This window comes from Schistosoma mansoni, chromosome 2, assembly GCF_000237925.1.
Source record: "Schistosoma mansoni strain Puerto Rico chromosome 2, complete genome".
NCBI lineage: Eukaryota > Metazoa > Platyhelminthes > Trematoda > Strigeidida > Schistosomatidae > Schistosoma > Schistosoma mansoni.
In genome coordinates this window covers 27,708,975-27,732,262 of record NC_031496.1, presented here as the reverse complement: position 1 = coordinate 27,732,262, position 23,288 = coordinate 27,708,975, and the positions used below count along the sequence as shown (strand labels likewise).

Genomic DNA, 23,288 nt, shown 5'->3' with positions numbered 1-23,288 from the left:
AAAATGTTGAATTAACATAAACATTTACAAATAAATCGGTATATATATATATAATGAGTAGATTAAAGGAGGCAAATTTTATCGATCGGGTTAGTATGGTAATTGCTGTTGTAGCTAGCTTTTCACTATTTTGATTAGATATCTAATTTAAGGAAAAATTACACGGAATTATAAGCAGAGACAGATGGTGGTTAGCAGTGGAATCCAGAAGACATGTTTCACCCTATTGGAAACTAATAAACTGAATCTACCTGAATCCCATAGTTCATATTCACTTCGGGACTCGAACACAGTACTGTTCACTTCAAACCTCATCGAGCTACTCTTTCAGCTACTGAGTCCAGATAGCCACTAGCTTACTTTTAAGCAGTAAATTATCTCCCCTTTCTATTCTTTATAAATGTCGATATGGAACTTGGTATTATAGCAAACTGATATTCATTGATTGTTAGCATTGTTCTAAAGTCTACAGAATAATGGATAGTACTACATTAATTAATAAAAGCTTAATTTCAAACTGTTAACTCAGTTGTTGAGATTCGACTGTATAATTCTCAAAATGGATTTCATATGATAATACGAAAATATATGTAAGTAGTATCACAAGAATGAATAGTTAACTTATCATTTACAAAGTTATTTCATTACACAATGTTTTTATATATAGCGATGGTATGTTGATAAAGTTCCTTCAAACTGTTTCTCATAGACATTTTTACCCAATTTTTAAAAATTTAAGCAAAATATATCTCATTAGAAAAAGGGGTTTAATGTTTAACTCAATTAGTAAGTTATATAATTATATAAAAGTTTCCATTCAGTAAAGTATTTGGCCTTTAGTTTATCAGTAGTCTAAATCTTATTAATTATGTCATAAATTTCAATGATATATGTAACTATTCCGGAAAATTAATAGTCATTGGAAAACACATAATGATAATGAAAAGTGGTTTATCTTTCTTACAAATTAGTTAAAATATCACTGTGATAAACATCATTAGATGAAATTAAAGTTTGAAGTGGAGCTTTAAATGTAAAACGCGAATTTCATAATTTCAGTATTAGGTGTTATAGAGATTTTGAATTTTATACTTTTATATCAGTGACCACAATAAGAAAGTCACTGAAAACAAGAAAGTATTGGAAATCAACCTTTTTTTAGTATAAGACTTCACCATATTGGATAACTAAAATCAACAATAAAACTAGTAGGTGCCAACCTAATCGTCAATCCTGTAATTATTGATTTTACCTTCTGATAGAGTCGTGAATCCTCACAACTGATAAGTCAGGTACATGGACAAAACAACGATCCAGTGTTTCCTGGTTTTAACTCAAACTCTATCTAAATTCATTCAGTCATCCAAGACTGTAAAATTCATAACTTCATTCGTGTAGCCTTATTAAATGAGCAAAGAAGTACTAAACATGGTCAAATTGGTAATATAGCTATGACAAAAACAAAAAACTGTCATCAGAAACTGAAGTACTCATTTATTCTTAACCGTTTCTTACCGAACATGTGTTAATTAGGCTACGTATTTCGGACTTGAAATCAGTAAAACGATCATGATAAATTGCTAAAGACCATGTATCATTAAAGTAACTGAAAATTAAAAGAAAAATGCACAATTTTGATTATCGTATAAAATATAATTTGGATACTACTAATTAGTAAACATTTAGTAGCATATAAAAAACAACATATCAATATTATTCATTAAATAGAATTATCAGATTCTTAAGATTTTTTTTAGTTCCATGGCAACTGCTAGTTAATTAATGTTCAACTATGATAAAATAAAACTATATAGTTGAAATATTTATCAAAAGTAACAAGTGTGAACTTAATATTTGGAATCATTAATTTATCAAACCTACATTTTTTAAACTATTATGAATGTACGCATAGATGGATAGTGGCTAGCAGTGGAACCCAGTACGCGCGTTTCGTCCTATTTGGGACCCGTCAGCTGAATGTACCTGCATCTTAGAGTTGATGTTCACTCTGGGACTCCAACTCAGTACCGAGTGGATAACGCGATGGCGTTTGAAGCGAAAGGTACTGGTTTCGAGTCCCAGAGTGAGCATCAACCCTGAGATGCAGGTACATCCAGCTGACGAGTCCCAAATAGGACGAAACGCGCGTCCTGGATTCCACTGCTAGCCACTATCCATCTTTGCTTATAATGCTTGTGAATTTTGGCTATATCGAGGCAATACGCACAGTATGCACATATGCCAATTAGAGACTGACCAGTTGCAGTCCTAAGAACATCAATGGGAAGATCGAAACAAACAATACTAAGTAAATTTTTTTATGAATGTATTGTAGTGAACAAGAACACGACTAGGGACAATCGAATGTATATTAGCACAAATTACAGACTATCTCACCAAATCCTGATAACCATACAGTCAACAGTTAATTTGCAAAATAACAATCAATTGTCTCAATCTTAACTGTTCCTTCTGCGAATATCAGTCCGTCTTTTCTGATTTCATTGTTTATGCATTTTCGTACTGGTTGCGCTTCATTTCTGTTCGTTCCTTATCGATCTTCTGCCAAAATACATTCTATGTCTGATCCTCACCATATACTACTTATATGGATATAAGTAGACCACACAACAGTATAACAGAAAGTGTTCATTGTTTAGAAATAATGAAATGAGTTTTTTTCCAATGGTACAATTACATAATATTTGATTTTATTAATAAATTTAAGTGTATTAATTAACCTACAAATATGACTATATAAGCACTTCATTAAGAATCATTTAAATAAAAGCAATACTACGCAAGGCATCGTTACCCCTGTTTTATATTATGACTGTTAAAAGACGATTCAATTTTGTTATCTGCTTATCTAAAAATGTAATGTGGGTCATAATTGGTATTAATTTTTTTAAAATACTTTTCTAAAGTTAAAATTACTGAATTTAAAAAAGAATGTGTCACTGAATGGCAATTCAGTGGTCCAAAAATTCAAAGCTACTTGTGAGACTTAAATGTATTGCGTCTAATGGAGTTGAGGTAAAGGATATAAAAATACTAAGAAATCGCATATCAAGATGAAACAGCTTTCCAGTACTGCCTAGTACAGTATTTCTTTCGATCTTATTTTGTCTCTTTGAACTTCTCATTTAACATTTGTATTTCTTGTAGTTGATACAAACACTGTTCTGATTCCTATATCTATGTTAACATGAAGTGTAGGACCTTGGATCCATGTATATCTGTACAATGTACTGATTTGTTTATGAATACCTGACTTTGCGACAACAGGATTTTAGAGGTAAACTTTTCGTTCAGATCTATTTAAACTAACTAAGTTTCCAGGATTATACCAAACTACATAGTAACAACTGAGCTGAGTGATTACGGTTTCGAAATTTAAATTGATTCTTCTTTCTGATTCAGAACTAATATGATGAAAAACAGTTAGTTTTGTCAATCTTGTTAAGAATTAGGCTGAGCACAGACTTGAGGGATTGAGGTAAACTTACTATCTTATTAGGAGTTCCAAATTGTAACTTAGCTACCTACAGTAAACTATTAAGTAAATGAAACTGAGCAAGATTGCAATTTAACAGTTAGGAAAAAAACCAGGAAGTTGTGAAGCACTTACTCATAGAAATCATGAATTAAACCTTCATCAAATCTTGACACTAAGTGATTTAAAAGGGATTCATGTAAATTGAATAGTTGTATATAGTTCTCAGCAGGGAATTCCTATAGAGAGATCGAAAGAGAATATTAATTTTTTGTCAATCTAATAATTGTTATATCAAGGTGTTGCTTTATTCTCATATTGATAAACATTTTTGCTATATATACACCCAGTCTGCTATGTAAGTGCGAAGACTAGTAAAGAACAGAGAATTGTATTGGGAAAACACAACAAAATATACATCAACTCATTGATATATACATATATACCCTTCGGACTGTTGAGTCAAATAGATAATAAACGTTATAAGATATTTTTCCACTGAGAAAATTAGTTGGGAAGCAAATGTTCATACGAATTTATAATCTTTGCTGGTCACATTAAAATAACACAAAGATTGGGTATGGAATTTCACTTATCGTTAACTTTAGGTTTTTATAAATGTTTTTTTATAGTTAAGATCATGAGTCAATTGAAGCTAGATCACCATGGAAAACCTGAAAGCACTGGACGGCCGTTTCGTCCCATTGTGGGACTCCTCAGCAGTGTACCTGAAAAATTTCCGCCTATAAAACCAGAGTGTTCATACACCATATCAAATTAATTTAACTCAGATCTACAATCAATCGCTCTCAATTATATAATTATTTGGTAATCTAAACTTCAAAAGTAAATAAAGATTGATACTAAATCAGTGTTTACAAAAGATTGAAAATCATCCTACCTACATCAGATGATTGAATTCACTTACAGTTAATAATAGTTTCAACATTATTTTGCATATGAAATAAAAAAGTATTATAAGTAGTATATAAATACTATTTTACCTTTGTAGATAAGCAGGTTATATCTTGAATTATATTATATTTGTTGATATAGATCGAAAAATATTGTATTTCTTCAGCATCTTCACCAGTAACCAGTAAACGACCCTATGATGAAAATCAAAATACACAGAATATATAGATATATACCATCTATAAAGTTATTTTACTCACTAAAATGTGCAAATTTTCACTTCAAAAGGTATTTACCTTCTCACTAAATATCCATGCGATATAAAATACCCCAAAAAAAATTGAATATTTAAAAGGGGTTTTGAGGAGATTTTAGTAATTTTATATAGTTGAAACCATGAGTCAATTGAAGCTAGACAACCACCAGGTTTTCCATGATGGTTTAGCTTCAATTGACTCATGATTTAGACTATATAAAATGATAGACTAAAGGATAATTCTTTCATCCTAGCCTAATAAAGCTCAAGAGTTTATATTTAACATTTGAAGAATAAAATGTGAATCTTTTTAGTTTTGTAACGTTGTGTAAACTGTGATTGACCTTTTCAATCAGGATTAAGTATCGGATACTACTGTGGAACAGTGTAGACAATAACAATGCTCCTCCTAATGATAGTAGATATACATGATAGATAATCCTGATAATAGAATGAAACGTTTATTGACTGATAAAAAAATGTTTTAATTATATAATACCAGTTTAAACAGTCGGCTGATGAGGTAAAAGTTTCCGTATTTCTAATTTTTAACTCATAATGTTGTGTAGTTTTTATAATCCAATCAAATAGTTAATCATTCTTCTGGACTGATTGGTATAAATGATTCAACAACATTTTTCCGTATAAAGCTTTTGATATTTGTCTAAACGTTAGATTTAGTGCTACCTAACACGAGTCGATAAAGATACCAGAGTTTAAGGATCAACAGTGTGTGTTGTTTTCCGTGATGATGATTTTTATTAATGGACGCTTAATTAGTTTTTATAATGAAATTTTTATCTTCCAACCATAATCCTTATAATATTTCTTTGTTTTTCTTGTCTTTGAAACTAATGATTCCACTGTCGTGGAAGTTCGGAGAATGAGATGTGCTGGATTCCCACAAGAAGTATCAGGCTGTTTCGAAGTTGATGAGTATGGAGGAGCTCAAGGCGAAGACGGTAGTACCGGGGATGCTTCTTAGAGTCAGGTCAAATATTGTATATGACAGCTCTAGTGTTGGAGAGAGGAGGTAACACAGAGTTTGATCGCAAAAGTCGATAGCTCTGTGAACATGCAGGAGGCACTTGAATTCAAGCTGGTGTAGTTGCCGGTGAATGGTAACCCGCTAGTGTTGGTAGTGGAGCTAAACAGCTTGTTAAGTCGTGAAATACCGAATTTGGACGAGGAGTCAGAAGCCTAGTTGCTGGCATAACAGTTCATGGAAAGTGTACCTTCCACCATTTCCCAACAGTTGAAGTTAGTAGTCACCGTATAACCTATGGATATCAGTGTATTAGTCAAAGTAACAAGACAGCTGATGACCCGGTTGTATGCGGAAGTCAAGGGATAAGCAGTATAGAGAAAAAGATAGAGGAGATATAGCGTGAGACTGCCACAATATGAATGAATAATAACAGGAATAATAAATGCTACTCTTATGGAGCAGCAGGCAGTTGGAAGAAAAACTGCCCAAACAGACAAAAACACAGAGATTTTAGACGACACAGTTCATGTTTTTTCTATCCAGTGAAACTGGGGATTGTTGTATTGATAGACAAAGGTGCAGTCTATGCGAGAGTAAACATAAACGGACGAGAAATAATGTGTCTGATTGATATAAGGGCAGCAGTATCATTATTTGACAAAGAGCAATGTGAGAGGCTTAAGCTATGTTCATTAGCTGTCCATGCAGAAGGGGGCCATATGTTAGCAAGTGTAGTAAACGAAGAATTTGTGGAGAAACCAATTAATTATTTTAAATCACACAGTGGTTTAGTAAGATGTAAAAACTATACGTGAAGTACATCATTTTCACATCTTGTTTTGAATTGTTTCCAACAAAATCCATTATTCATTCAATCTTATTGTTGTCTTGATTGCTTTCAGTTTTCTTCCATCTTCTCTTCATTCCAATCTTCTCAATCTTCTGCTCATAGGCATTTTATTTTCGAATATTGCCACACACTACTTATATCTATCAACATAAGTAGTATACATCACAATATTACTGACGGTACTAGCGACCGAATAATACATCACAAAATTTACGTTTTTTACCTTGCAAACAGTATATTAAACCATTGTTTTGTGCGTTTTTTTAAAGTGACTTATATGCCTGGTTAGTAAATTTTATTCATTGGTTTCATTTATTTTAGAATAACTTCATTTTAGATAGTTTTTGAATTGATTTACGTGTTTGAGAATAGATGATGAAATGGAGGAAGTTCTAACTAGAAATGTTGGGTTTGATTCAGTCTAACTTGTAATGAAAGTTAAAATCCAGGGCAATTCTTTAAAATAATTGTTTGAACACTTGGAAAATAGCCAGTTATCGGAGATACATCAGAGATTAAAGAGATATAAGAGCAATCATTATTAATATCAAAATCTTATGAAATTCTCTTTTTCAGTAAGTTATAACCGTTTCATTGCATTTCGTTTGAAATAACTGATTATTTCATCTTAATGACTTAAACCTTCTGAAGATGCTTTGAAATCCATTTAGAATTATGTACTGGAACTTTTCATGTATGATATATCCATATTCTAGAATCATTAGACGTATTGTGTTATTATTATTAGCTTTATTCAACATTATATTTTTGGTACAATATAGAATTCTCAGCACAAAGTACTTCAACAAGTTTCCGCTTCTTACTTCTTCGTCCTTCCTGACGATTAATATTGAGTGATCTCCAGTTGGAAGTTAGCAGCCCAGTCAATCGAAATCTGGATAATGTGCATTCTTCTCGCTGCATATTGCCAGCAACCACGATATCTCTGATTAGGCCTTCTGTAACCTTTACAGCGAAAGGTCTAACACTTTTCAGAAACGCACCCAAATAGGTTGTGCTATTAATAGGCATAATGATGTATTAAAACAAACGAAATTAGATAATTTGTTGAAATATCTAGATGACAGGAACAGGTAGCCCAGATGCTTAAACAGGCCGCCTGCTATTGGCATGCTCAACAGATTACAAAAGTTATTCTGAAATTTATTGTTTCAGTAATGGTTCAAATAAGAATTTATTGAGTTTTTTAAAAACATGAGATAACACAGCTATCTTAACAGTTAAAGTCATTGAAGTAAATAAAAAAAACAATGGCATTTTTATTCCTCAAAAGTTATTCCGTTTGAAGTTTGCACAATGAAATATATTGAAACTCACTATTTCTTAGGAATTCATGAGTTTTACCAAGAAATATTTGGCATTAATTAGTAATGACAAACTCCAGTCTGTTTTTTATTACAATTATGTTTGATTATAAACAAAGATGGATAGTGGCTAGCAGTGGAATCCGGGACGCGCGTTTCGTCCCATTTGGGACTCGTCGGCTGGATGTACCTGCATCTCAGAGTTGATGTTTACTCTGGGACTCGAACCCAGTACCTTTCGCTTCAAACATCATCGCGTTATCCACTTAGCTAATTAGTCCTGATAGGCCGAAACGCGCGTCCTGGATTCCACTGCTAGCCACTATCTATCTTTGCTTATAAAGCTTGTGATTTCCGGCAATTTCAAGGCAGTCCGCATAGGATGCACATATGCCAAAAAGAGACCGATCAATTGCAGTCCAATATAACAATGAGAAGATATAAGTAAAACAACAACAAGTGAATATATATTTGATTATGTTTGAAGTTTGATGAATTAATTGAAAAAGTGAATACTTTACAAGGTGATTTCATTAAATAAAGTCACCATTTTATTGGGTTCACAACTTTAATATCCAGTATCACAATCAGAAATGATACTTTTCATTTATTGTTTGGAAGCTAAAAAAATCATAAATATACATACTATTCTTCAAATAAAAATTGAAAGCAACTTACAAACTCAGAGTTATTCGTTCTAATATTCATGGATTCGCATAAAGACGGTTGTGTACAATGAAGATAAAAAAGATTACCCGGCAATAAAGCACCTACAGTCTTCGATTGTTTAAATGTTGGCAAAATAAATGAGTCATCTACTGGGGGTGCTTTTACGTTTTCAATATTTGGATCAAATAAATTTAAAAGTTGATCTCCTAACTATTAGAAAAAAAACACAAAACATAATACTATTAGAAAGAAATACAATTATGGAGGTCAAAAATGTAGGCATCAAAATGATAGATTACAATCAATTTTGATCTCATAAAAGATAAAAAGTTCGAATCATAGACATCATGTGAAGTCTATAGAAGGGGTAAATATTTCGTGGTTTAGATGACATCAATGGACAATCCAATAAGTAGACCGATAAAGCATATGCTTCTTTTAGAAATGAATAGGACAAACATTTTTTCGATAGATACTGCTAACAGATGATTTGAATTGAGACAAAACAACAGATCGGTGTTTTCTGGTTTTTAGTGTTTCTGCAGTCAATATCAATTTGTAGCGTAAAAGCCGATTGAAAAGTTTACAAGAAGCTTAACCAGATCATACAAATGTTTAGAAATTGAAATCTCTCTAGCCATTAGCTTTCTGATGGATTTCTCAAAACATTCTTTTTTTCTTGTATGATTGAATAAGTCCCGAACTAGTTGTAACCGTCAAATTACATTGCTTGAGAACAATATTATAAAATAACTTGACTCAATTTAAAAATATAGATTACTGGAATTGACAGATAATCAAAATCGTTGAAATCAGGACTAGTCTAAAACTGTTTGGCTTGAGAAGTTATTGTAAAGCAGGAATAATAAATATTGAAAGATGTGGTGAGTTTATTTAATATGCCATAAACCCTCCATATAAGCAGTAGTATTCCTTATAAACACATTTTCTATAAATTTATTTCAGTAATAAATCTGGAGAAATAATACAGGTTACTGGCGAAAATAACCTTAAACACTACTTAACACTACACAATCCTAACTTATACGGAAACAAAATAAGTTGTCATTAGCAAAAATGAAAATTTAAAAGTTACTGTTACAAAGAGGAAAAAAAATACAAGAATTGATAGTATTTCAGTGATCTAAAGATGAAGCTTCCAAGTGCGAGACCAAATCGCCTGGGTTCAATCTTCAGATGCACGGTCGTGAAGGTACAGCTCTTAAGAGTTCCATACTAGGATGAAACGGCCGTCCATTTCTTCCAGGTATTCAATGGTAGTCTGAAATTAATCAGTTTATTATTTCAAAGAAACCTATTTTTCTTACAGACTTAATTAAAACACATCTATTCTTTTGAATAATAAATAAACATCATGGATTGATTGAAGTTAGACATTAACACCGTTGGATACCAGCTCAGTGGTCTATTAGTTAAGTGCTCTGGCGCGAAACTGATAGCTCCTGGGTTCGAATCTCGCAAGTGCGGGATAGTGGATGCGCACTACTGAGGAGTACCACAATGGGACGAGACGGCCGTCCAGTGCTTCTAGATTTTGCATGGTGGTCTAGCTTTAATTGACTCATGATTTGAACTATAAAAATATATAAAAGTAACAATAAAAATCTAAATTTTATCAAATCTCTTACACAATGACCAATTTCCATACTATTAGCGATTTCATGTCTCCAATAATCATTATAATAAATTCGTTTTAATTTTGTTATTGGACCAGCAGCAAATATTGATGAATCATTTGTATGAAAATTACTATCAATTACTAATCTTGAATCAAATACGATACATGAATCATTTAAAGCTAATTTTATTAAGGAAAAAAAAACCAGAAACAATTTTGAGAATAATTGTGATGGGATTTTATGTTGTTGTTTATGTTTTTGAACAGGTACGTATTTGAGTATTCATGGTAGTAAAAGTATAATAGCGAATTGAGAGGGCGAAAAGAAAATGTCCGTAGCTTTAACCGGGTTGGTGGACACAGTGAGTCTAACAAGGGTAGCTGCAATACCCTGATTCCAAACCAATGGTGATTATGGGCTACAGTATCCTGAGGGAAAAAAATGGTGTATAAATCAATCGTTGGTCACTGGCTACCATGAGATTGCATTTTCTCACGATGCTCCACTGCCTTGTGGATCAGATTTTTAGGTCAAAGGCCCCGGGTGTGGTCCCTTAAGAAAATCACCTGATTCGGTCTGGGCACCTGGGCAGTATCACAGCCCTCACACAAAGCAAATGAGATTTGTGAGGCGCATATATATCTGGTACCCCTTTGTACTAATATTTATGTTTTTAAATAAATAAATAAATAATCAATATAAAACGAGAATATTTAAATTTGATGGTTGATTTATCAATTTTGTTTTCTAATTTCCTAAAGTGACAAAATTAATTAATTTCATATAGTGTAAAATCAAAAATTACTAATCATGCTTTATTACAAATGGATTATAAAAAATTAGTACATTAATCATTATGGTTAAAAGGTATTTTAATCTCTGGGTGACCTATGTTTTGATCTCACTGCTGAGGAGTCCCACGGTAGGATGAAACGGCCATCCAGTGCTTCCAGATTTTCTACGGTGGTCTAGCTTCAATTGACTCATGATTTCAACTAAATATGAAGATACAAGATTCTCAGAATTATAATAGAATGGCTTGTAGTGACATCATGTATACTTGAAACATAATAAGAGCTTGATGAAATTTATAGTTATATCATACAATGACATGACAGATTGATATAAGGCCTTACGAAAACTGATAAAAAGTACAATGCTTACATGACTTTTCAATAAATTATAGTAATCTTATTAGTTATACTGTATATGTCTATATTCAATAAATCGTGATCTTTCATTCATATATATTTATGTACGCCTCATGTATATAGGTATTTGTATTTACAATGATAAATGCATTACTGTGCATTAATTGATATATAAATTTATTTAATGAGTTAGAGTATGACCCATTCCCAAGCTTGATGTATTCATTTTATTTTAAGATTGTCTGCACATACGAATGCATGAAATATCATCTTCCAGCAACAATTCATACACGACATTTAAATATTGCCGTTGTATAAATAAAGTAACCCAACGTATTAAATACGGCATTACTAGGATCTACAGTTCATTCATCATAGTCATCATTAGAAACAATGGATTCAAAAGTGACTAAAAGCTATTTATTCCAGGTTAATGTACACTTGTGCAACAGAAATCAAAGAAAATTTCCAAGATAACTCTTATAATTAACTAATATCAAGCTGAAGTACCAATGAAAATTATGGAGTAATGGATGACCATTTTACCTAAGGAGGGAACTAAGCAGAATAGCACACACCCTAGATTTCATAATCGGATTAACTTCATAACGTAGTAGAACGTAGTCTAAATGGTTCGAATTTCCCAAATTCACTCAATTAACTGTAACCGTAATCTTGCTTATATCCACTATTCATAAAGGCTGTCTTCAAAGAACAACTAATTCTCACAATTTACATACCATCAAAATATATTTGCATACTTGTTCCTGTTTTCCTGTATATATAAAACGGTAAATAATTAGCCAATTATTAATTCTGATGCGTACATTCAATTTTGATAAATTCTATGTGGCCATTTAACAAGTAAGCAAACACCATTAAAATTTCTAAAAAAATGATGATCGGGCTAACAGGGTAAGAAGTATTACCTTTGAATACATCCACGTCTACCGTCTTCACATGAAAATAGAATAGTCCCTTTTAAGTGAAAAGAGAAAAGAATTAAAAAGTTGAAAAATTGTTTGTTATAATTATTGATTACTCTTGGTTCATTTAAGGACAAAATAGAAAAGAAAGTGTTTATAGAATATGAAAAAGGTCAACCATTATTTCAGTGAAGAAAGTACATCTGTATTCTTCATTGAATGTTATATTGAATACTAAAACTGCTCATTTTCCATGATTAATAGACAGTTAACACCGTTGGATACCGGCTCAGTGGTCTATCGGTTAAGTACTCTGGCACGAGACAGGTAAGCCCTGGATTCGAATCTCGCAAGGCGAGGTCGTGAATACGCGCTGCTGAGGAGTCCCACAATAGGACAAAATGGCCGTCCAGTGCTTCCAGGTTTTCTATGTTGGTCTAGCTTCAATTGACTCATGATTACAAGTATGAAAAAGACAGTTTATTCCCATTATCCCACATAGAATTGAATTCATGACACCTAATATACATGTGAAGCACTACAATAACAGATCATTGAGAAAGTATGTAGTGGTTCGTATTGATGATCAGGGATTATTTTACGTATGATTCGCTTGATGAATTGAAATCTTTAGCGTAGACAAAATATCTGTCAAATACTGAATTATTTTCAATGATTCAGTAATCTATATCAGTTCTTGACAAATGTTTTTCTTTCAAAATGTAAATACTCCTTTGCATAATCATCACACTGAATAAGTTTATTTAGCTCTAGAATTTCTGTGACCGTTTAGGGCGTAAATATACATTCATAATCACGTATATGTATGACTATAACATGCACTGGATTTAATCTAATCAAAATATATATAGAATTTTTTATACAAAGAATAAACAGTCGATGGGGAAGATAAAACAATAATCATTGTTATTCGAATCACTTTCAATATTGGTCCAAAAAACACTTCACAACAAAGCCTATTAACAGTAATGAGAAAAAAATTTGAAGGATTATTTATTAGTGTCAGGTTGAAGCCACCTGTAGCTCCCCCGGGGGTTACTGCCGGTCCCAAGCCCATGTAAAGGAGGAGGGTTGGGCATGGCGTTAGCGACCCCATCCCGTAGAAAACCAATTCGCTAAAAAAAGCTAACCAGAAGCCGATTTACTTACATCAATTTAATTATTGGTTAGTGTATGTTAACAGCATTGCCTAGTTCAATATATTCGACCCTCTGTTGACTATATATACATATATATATTCAATCCGTTGCAATTTCAGTCTAATAACAGTGAATAATTTAAATAATTTAATCTACTTTTTCATCTATATGAACACCTTTAATTCTGTTACCAAACTGATAGGGTACAAACTATCATAATACATTACCACGTTATTTATTCTCAATAGTTTTAAAGAATGATAAGAAGATAAACATTGTTGACTTACTAAACATGGTATAGTTAAAAACTTTCCATCTGAATTAAATGTAACTGTCTCAATATCAAATGAACTGGATTCCATGTTACTATTACACCAATGGTCTAATATAAAATCGTATCCAATACGAATTTTCAGTTTGTTCATATGCTTGTGTATTTGTCGTTGAATAACAGAGCTATTGAAAGCTGGTGGCTTATTAGCATAAATTTGGAATAAATAAACATTGTAAATCAAATGATGGAGTGTATATGAAGAGTAGAACGAAACCAAATGTTAAAAATATAACATTCAATGCATAAATTAATGAAACCAGGCATTTAAGTAGTATCGTGAGGCAATATTATCCTAATATGATAGCATCACTCCGTCAGTGGGTTTTGCTAATAACCTCGGCTGTTTTTATATGAGTGTATGTGTGTGCATGTGTTTATCACCTAATTTTTAGCTTGTTCTTCTATCCAACCATATATAATGAGTCGCGCCTTATCAAAATAAGTAGGAACTTTCACCTTCGTTTCTCATCCCTCATTGCCAGTCTGTATAAAAGTATGTTTGAAATAAACTCATTCAACTTAATTCGTATTTAACTTTTAATAACCATCATCCCCAAAAGGAGTTAGCCTAAGAATCGCGGATGAAATCAAACGGAAAATTTCAGTTCATGGCTCATTCATCGTTCGTTCATGATGGTGTCAGGTTAGAGGTCCAGAATGTTAGTGATAATTTTTTTAAACTAAATATTTGCAAAAAAGCATATACGTTTTATTCAAGTTGAGTTATTGAGATTGATTATTCTTATTGGGCAGTAAACCTTTGACTCATTTTAAGTATTATGATACATTAAAGTAAAAAAATCAGTAGTACAAAAATATTTGAAGGATCGGTAACTAGATAACATAGAAGATACTATCTGAAATCTCTCAGTATAACCAATTTTACTAAGATACTAATAATAGAGGGTAATAAAGATCCGCTTTTTTTCGTTATTTAATATATACGTTAGTTTTTATGATGTTTAATGGCATATCTTGTAGCTTCTATCTCTTATTATAACTTTCTGTCCCGTTTAGAATATCCATATCAACTACATTGATTTAAGTTTATCAAAGTTTCCTTCAAATCATTCACTTCCTTTTGGGCTTAGATTGTTTTCAGCTGATGAAAAGACTCAATTCAAAATGAGCTCATTTTATTATGTAAGTCTTTATGATTGTATCCCTTAAGAATAATCTGATAAAAACTGCCTATCATAGAAATAGTCTCATAAAGCTCATAAGAATAGAGCCTGTTTGAATGGTTTCAAAATCGATAGTTAGAAAGCGTCTTCGTAGCCATGAAGTTCGATGGAAATGTATCAACAGAAATAAAGAATATGCAATCATTTGGTTATTTGAATGAAAACATCTTGTTCCGAGTGTAAGTGTATATATGTATATACATAGCAGGATGAAAGATGCACACTGTCAGAGTCTCATAATAACACAGAAACGCCATCCATCATTAGATTTCACTTGCTAATAAATAATGAAACAAATATGTATTATTTTGATAGAGTAATAAAAAAACGGAGTTGATGTAATGTATTAGTACGATACATTTGGAAAAATCTGGTCATATATATACTTGTCAAAGCATTTATATATTAAAATTAATAAAGGCTTCAAATCAGTTAGTGTCATATACTCCTAATAGGGCGGAAATTACAGAACCATGTTTATCGATGGCAAAGCACACAGTTGAACTGGGTCATAGAATCGACGACAAAACAGCTTTAAAAAGGTGTATAGAAATTGTGAAGAACAAATTCTCAGGTTTATGGAAGCCTAAGGCGTCCTCAAATTCAAACCCTTCTTATGTGTACAGAAACAATTTGTCATAAACTTGAATTTGCCCAGGTAATCTGTAAGTCATTCAGTGCCCCAGAGTAATCCGACTATTTCTTATTTATTCCATACTGTGTTAATTTCCCCTCTCCTTTGTATACAATTATCACTTTGATTACTTGAACTTTCATTGATTTGACATTACCAATTTTAAAATAAAGTGCCTTGACAAGTATATATGTGGTCAGATTGTTCGAAATGTATAGCGCAAATACATCCAAATTTTAGATCGACTTCGTCTTCTCATTGTTCTGTCAAAATTTATAAACGGAACTAATTGCTTTAAATATTAATTACATCAGAACTCTTACATAATGTTTCATTTCCGGTGGTTGTATCATAATAATACGATTTCCATCTATACCAGCATTTAATAAACCTGTGATACATGTATATGCATCAATTGTATAACCATAAACAATAAATAATTTATTAACGGTCTTTTCATTATCTAACGCATTTTGGTCGCTAAATGTTTCGTGTAATAACTGATTTGATTGAGATTTTAATTGCTCTTCAGTCTCATTATGTTCATATTGTCCTTGCTTTTTATTTGAATTTTGTTGGCTTATTTGTTTTTCTTCATTGATTTGATCATTTTCACTGTTCAATTGTCTTTCAGCATTGGAACTTTCAACTTCGAATGAAAGTGTTCTATTTTCTGAAGTAATCGTCTGTACTTCATCAAATAACGGTAAATAAATATCGTTGATTCGATTTATTATTGGTAAGACATCATTTATATCATTGATCACGAACAAGTTACTTGGTCGGGACGTTTTTGATTGCAAAACTAGATTGAGAAATAAGTAAATAACCGTCAGTATACGATCGTGGAGATTTTTGAATTTACTTATTGAAATCATCTTTGTTAGGAAACAATTGAGAACTCTAAAGCACTGTACGGTCGTTTTATCCTTGTACGAGATCCTCAGTAGTGCTCATTCACAACCCGCTAACTGCGCGTCAAACCCAGGGAATTTAGGTTCAAGCACGAACACTTAATCTTCAGACTATTTAGCTAGGATCAAATGGTGTACACTTCCAACTTCAAACAATCCATGTGATCGTCCCCAACTACCTTCACTGGGTACCTTACTCAAACTCAGCTGGGTTTAGCTACACTGATCATAGATCCTCATTAGAGGTCTGGAAACTCCCTCTCACAGTTAGTCACTTAAGCATATGACAACTGTTCCTATGAGGTTGGGGGGATATCGATGGTTCTGGGTTCTGTTCCTGATTTCAGGATTAGGGATACGCACTGCGGGGAGTTCTCATTCTCGGAGCCCAGTACTTTTATGTTTTCAGTGATTGTCAAAATTAGATCGTTTCATGATTTCAATAAAAGGAATGGTCATAAATATATAGAAGGCATATGTGATGTGAAAGTCAGAATATTTGATTATCATTTGATCCAAGTTGATAAAGTTGGTTGAAGATTACATGCATTAAGACAGTGGTATTTCAATATATACATATAGGCACAAGTTGTTTTTCTTAGAATTCTAACCACTATGAGATCGTTATCATGCTCCATGATGAGGTTTGAAACTAACGAAACAGATGTTAAGAGACAGTTTTCAGTTGTTTATCAACTGACTTCATTTCAAGATGCAGACCATTTTCATAGTTATTAATACTGAAAATATATGTTTTAGTCTGTTATTGAAAAGAATCATTTTAAATCATTCGTGTCAATCAGATTTTGTTTTGCATACCACTACACTGAAAATTTACATTTAAATCAACTAAAAATATGGTATCTATCACGAGATGGTCCTTATTTGTTAAGATTTAGCTTCAATTAGTTGTTATAAGTACCAGTTTATCCTAAGAGTACAAAAAAATTGAAAATCAGATGGATTCTTCTGTCAATGACGGATGCATTAAACAATATAAATACATGAGTTAAATAACGCATAATTCACTTAGCCATAATTACATAGGAAAACTGTAAATAATGTAACGAACTTTACCAATGATCCTTACATCAACAAAACTAAAATAAGAATGGTTAGAAAAACCCAAATCATGATCATTACAGAATGAATTATAAGTCGTCGTGATGTTGCAATATCCTTATAAGGTATACTTACATAAATATTCAGTAATTATTTTAACTTATATGGGTTAATAGTTTTTCTGAAGGGTTTTGTAGATGAACGTCGTTCTTTATAGCTTATTGATTGAAGCTGGAAATGTATACAGAGAAACCCACAGATCCAATTCTTAAGCTCTCGTATCAACAACTACTTAGGATTAACATGGTTTCCAACTGGACCTAGTGAAGGTTTTCTATGATGTCTAGCTTAAATTGACTCATGAATTCAACTATTAAAGAAGGTTTATTAGTTACTAAATCACAAAACCAGACTGGAATCCGAAATGCGACATATCTTTCTGTAGTTCGGTCATCTATTAACTTAAAATCAATTACATTATTGTTCAAAGAGATGATAATAGGTGAAGTAAAAAAAATTCCTAGTTGGTAACAATGATGTTGATTGACTATTTCGCTATTCTTTCTCTCTTTTTCTCCTTTAGTTCAATTCAAATGTTTACTTGAAAACTATCAAAATATTTCACAGCTCTAAAAATGTTATCCATTGTGAATTATGCTTTTATTATGAACAAACCTCATAATAACTAAAAGTAATAATGATAATTTTAAAGATTTAAACCTTACTTGCGAATCGATGGCTCATATTGCCGATAGTATTATTAGTACCATAACGACTAACATTGACATTGTTACAACTATTGTTATCTTCATCATGGTTATAATAAAAATTCATTGATATGAGATTATTGTTAGTTTCATCTTTGGTAAGATTTTCTAGCTTAGAGATTGGACAACTTACATGATATTGCAATCCAGTGGTTATAATCAAATAATCATATGATATTTTTTGTTCAGAAGATATTGTTATCCTTTTAAATTTCCTAATTCATAAAATAGAATTGTGAAATATAACTTTGTGAAGTAAAAGTAGTGAGAACAATAATACGAATGGAAGTAATACATTAATGACATGAAAAATGGTTTATTATAGCTATCTGGACTCAGTAAGTAAGTTGATAAAGCGATGACGTTTGAAGCGAACTGTACTTTGTTCAAGTTACAGAGTGACTCGTTAGAGGGATCTTCTCATTGAGTTTCAGCAGTGAGCATCAACTCTGGGGTGCAGTTACATAACGTTGACGGGTCCTAAACATGACGACATGAGTGTTTTGGATTCTACAACTGGCCACCATCTTCTTCTGTTTAAAATGGTTATCACTTAATGATAACATTGGGGCAATCTGTACAAGATGCACATATATCAAAAGAGATTCATTAATTTCAATCCTAAACACAAAAGGAAGATTCAAACCATCATCATATATGAATGGTTTATGGTAAGATGGTTAAGTTTCGGATAGAAAGAACATTGTTTTTTATTTACTTTTCTTTTTTTAATTTCATAGTAAGCAATATTATCTAAAAACATTGACCACACACTATGAAGAAATGATAATTGATTTTAAAATGTTTTCCGATAATAATAGTAATTTAGTTTGATTTCGTTTGATCAATCCGGAAGGGAAGCGGAAAAGAGGAAGGCCAAAGAACACATTACGTCGGGAAATAGAAGCAGATATGAAAAGGATGAAAAACAACTGGAAAGAACTGGAAAGGATTGCCTAGGACAGAGTTGGATGGAGAATGCTGGTGGGCCGCCTATGCTCCTCTACGAGGGGTAACAAGCGTAAGTAAGTGCTTTATCAAAATGTGACAGTAAATAAATCTACTCACAAATTGTTTAACGTTTTATCATTGAATATATTTTGAAAATTAACAAGATAATGTTATCTTTCCAGCTAGTCAGAATTAGACGAAATCGAACCTGCTAGGTATTTGCATCATTCCAAGTCTAACACATCATGACAATACAGACGGATGAAATTATGAAGAACAATACTAGAGTAGCTGAAATAGTAACAGTAGTAGTATCAGTGATAGCAAAAAAAGCGATTTGATAAAAAGGAATGAATTTGCATAATTAACGGAATAAAATAATTTTTGAACTCAGGTTCTAAGGGAAGACAGAGATTGAATGCATCTGGACAATAGTTATAGATTCTGACCCAACTCAACTAACGACTAGAACTACTGTTTACGATAATTGAGCAGAATCCAACCGAACAGTATTCATCTACCACTGTTTCACCGAGCAACAGTCGATAACTTTGTCGACCCCCCTTTTTCGTTCAAATCTTTAAGTTGGTTTGTACGATTGAAATAACTTAGATATGTTATGAAGTTAACTTTCTGCAGGCATAAATATGCATAAATTATCGTTAGTTGCAAAGGACTTGATCAAAAGTTGATTGGACTATTTAGTGTAAAAATCCAAAAACCGAAATTCCGTCGAAAAAGTCCTAACTACTTAATTCAATTGAGTATATGTAGATACTTTTATCATTAAAAAAATTTTTTACCTGTCGATGGCAGTAAGTTTACCGTGTATAACATTAACACAAACTTTGAATCCAAGTTGACTCAAATAATCAACAGGATAAGCATAACTAAATTAGGGAGGAAAGGAAAATAAAAATTGATCTATCTGAAATTTTGTTAAACAATAAGGAAGTTTCAAGAAAATACTGAAGTTGGTTAAAAATTGGAACCATTGAGTGCACAATTTTATGTGTAAAATTCAGAAATTCAATAGTTCACTAGTTTCTGTGTACACAGAGTTTAGAGATTTATTCTTATTATATCCCGACAAGAATGGTAACTTTTGAGTACTATTAGTGAACCAATACTAAACATATATTTTTATTTTATAATTGTTAAGTAACTCAACTATGCATATTCATATTCCTCTTATTATAAGCTTCATTTTGATCCATAAATCATTATCATACGATTTACCATTCTTGAGTTATGCCCAGTCTATTGGTTACAGTCTCCCATATCCACTTCTACTTTTGGCTCAATCTTGTACGAATGTTATTTTCTATTCACGGTACGATGTAGTCTGTTTGGTTTGTATATAAACCAATTATGTTTGAAATACATGATTCATACCGCAGAAGCTGTTGTTGGTGTTCTAGACTTAACAGGCAGTGCTGGGCAGGATGTAGGACCGATAAAGACTCTGGACTACTCGTACGGGTTTTATGCGTCATTGGTTCAGTCGATAAGCCACTGTTCTCTAATTGGCGGTATTATTACGTCATGTATTGATAGGGTCACCAGGCTTTAAGATATAACAATTCCAATAAGTATTATCAGTGGAAATGTACAACATTTCCTAAGAATTTTGTTGTTAATGAAAAATGAATATTTTTTTGTACTACTCTAAAGAGTAGAAATAATAAATTATGACGTTTCGCAATTTAGTTACAGTTGCTTCTTCAGAGAAAAATATATATATATAATTACTAAAAATCCCCACAGAAATACACCCTATTCATAGATCTATTTGATAACCTTATATTTATTCGGAGAATTAGTACTACTGACCATACTTTAAGTAACATGAATTTATTTACTAAAAAACGCCCACGATATTTTAAGGATCTTTACTAGGAAACAGTTATGTGAATAAAATATTTACTTATGACGCTTACTCTGTTGATAGAAACTTGTAGGCGAGAGGATTTATTCTTTCTAAAGTATCTCCAGGTAAACCATTCGTAGACAATAATACAAGATTAGTAAATCGAACATATGGACTGAAATTAAAAATCGAAATTAGAATTTCGAATGTGAATATTTTGTCACAGAAAAAAATATACAAGAAATCAAACCACATGATCATCAAAAACAAACTTAATAAACAGAATTATCGTCAGATATCTGACTAAAATTCTTCAGGATTCCTATGTTCAAGGCAGTCTAAGAAGACGTTTTACTTCTAGCAGAACGTTTTGAGAATGGATACATTCACGTTGCTAAAAAATGAATTTTGAAACGTTACTGATACCTAAGATCGTTTAGTTTAGATTCAGATCCACAAGTGTCTTTATACAAAACAACAAAGCACATAATTGAGAATAAATAGGAAGTTGTAATTGTTAACGGAATAAAAGCGTATGCGACTCTTTCATATGATATATCTATCCTTCAGATATGTAAGCCGAAACCTGAACAAAGTACATTATTAATTTCATTCAGTTGCCTGCTATTTTCATCAATCCTTGATTTAAAATTCGTTCCTAAAAAAGTATTTGAATACGGAAGCCTAGTACGTTTGGGTTTACTCAATCTATCAAGTAAAACTTCGAAACTATAAACAGATGAATTCCCGACTCTTTAAAAATATTTTCCAGTAAGAAGCCGTGATCAATGGAGCTAATCAGTATCAGATAGAGACAGGTATCTTCTTCAGACAATGAAAGATGGTCGCGCAATCTAGTGGGATCTTGGATGCCCATAGCTGGGGAGTCCCATAATCGGATGAAACGACCTTTCAGTACTTCCAGGTTTTCAATGGTGGTCTAACACCATTCGATTCTTGATCTCAATCAAAAAATATTTTTGTCATAAATGATTGAAAAAGATACGCCCATCTCAGTCCTCACATAACAAGGTAGTTTTTCGTCATATGAAATAAAAAGTATTTCTATTATTTATGGTTAAGTGATATCGACTAGTCGATCTTAGCTAGACCACCACTGAAAACATGGAAGCACTTGACAGCCATTTTGTTCTGGCATAGGACGCCTCACCAGTGAGCATCCACGATCCCGCACGCGTGACTCAAACCCACAATCTTCGGTCTCGTGCGCGAATGCTTAACCTCTAGACTACTGAGCCGGCATCCAACGATGGCAATGTCCAACTTCAATCGATCCACGATCTTGCACAACTCTTCATAACTGTCTCTATTCGACACGGATTGAACTCTACTGATCACAGCTTCTCACTAGAACTTCAGGAAATCCATCTTGAAGCTAGTCATTAGTTGAAATTGTTTATTAATCAGAGACCGAAATAGTGGGAAAAACATTTATTACAAGTTTAAAGAGAAAAAAATTTTATACCGACCAAAATAATAATCGAGGCATAACGAAGCATATATTGAACTTGAACAACACATACCATTTTGTTAGATTCTCTTCACAATTTTATATTCATTTTGTTATTTATAGGGATGTTTTGTTATCTTAACAAAACTTGTAATTGGGGGTTTTCTGTTGAGAGTTTTAGTAATTTTTATATATATACTTAGTATTGTTTGTTTGAATCTTCCCATTGATGGTTTTAGGACTGCAACTGGTCAGTCTCTAATTGGCATATGTGCATACTGTGCGTATTGCCTCGATATAGCCTTAATTCACAAGCATTATAAGCAAAGATGGATTGTGGCTAGCAGTGAAATCCATGACGCGCGTTTCGACCTATTCGGGATTCGTCAGCTGGATGCACCTGCATCTCAGAGTTGATGTTCACTCTGGGACTCGAGTCCAGTACCTTTCGCTTCAAACGCCATCGCGTTATCCACTCGGACACTTAGTCCTGATAGCCACTTGCTTGTGCGATGGGGTGAAGTTGAAATTTACTTAGTATTGTTTGTTTGGATCTAGGTTCGAGTCCCAGAGTGAACATCAACTCCGAGATGCAGGTACATCCAGCTGACAAATCCCGAATAGGAAGAAACGCGCGTCCTGGATTCCACTGCTAGCCACTATCCATCTTTGCTTACCATTTTTATGTGTAGTTGAAATCATGAGTCATTTGAAGCTAGACCACC

The 23,288-nt window shown here is 32.5% G+C and overlaps 1 protein-coding gene across 1 annotated transcript in view; it reads right to left on the bottom strand.

The window, feature by feature from the left end:
• The window catches only part of Smp_146080 (hypothetical protein), a gene marked incomplete at its 5' end in the record, with an annotated part of 42,568 nt that overhangs the window by 570 nt on the left and 18,710 nt on the right, over nucleotides 1–23,288 (bottom strand). Inside the window, 11 exons of the mRNA XM_018796274.1 lie at nucleotides 1,516–1,606; nucleotides 3,632–3,735; nucleotides 4,501–4,605; nucleotides 8,509–8,709; nucleotides 10,149–10,318; nucleotides 12,220–12,268; nucleotides 13,664–13,849; nucleotides 15,852–15,991; nucleotides 18,299–18,486; nucleotides 20,026–20,112; nucleotides 21,163–21,267. Coding sequence (XP_018650503.1) covers nucleotides 1,516–1,606; nucleotides 3,632–3,735; nucleotides 4,501–4,605; nucleotides 8,509–8,709; nucleotides 10,149–10,318; nucleotides 12,220–12,268; nucleotides 13,664–13,849; nucleotides 15,852–15,991; nucleotides 18,299–18,486; nucleotides 20,026–20,112; nucleotides 21,163–21,267 — 1,426 coding nt within the window. The remainder of the gene's footprint in view (nucleotides 1–1,515; nucleotides 1,607–3,631; nucleotides 3,736–4,500; nucleotides 4,606–8,508; nucleotides 8,710–10,148; nucleotides 10,319–12,219; nucleotides 12,269–13,663; nucleotides 13,850–15,851; nucleotides 15,992–18,298; nucleotides 18,487–20,025; nucleotides 20,113–21,162; nucleotides 21,268–23,288) is intronic.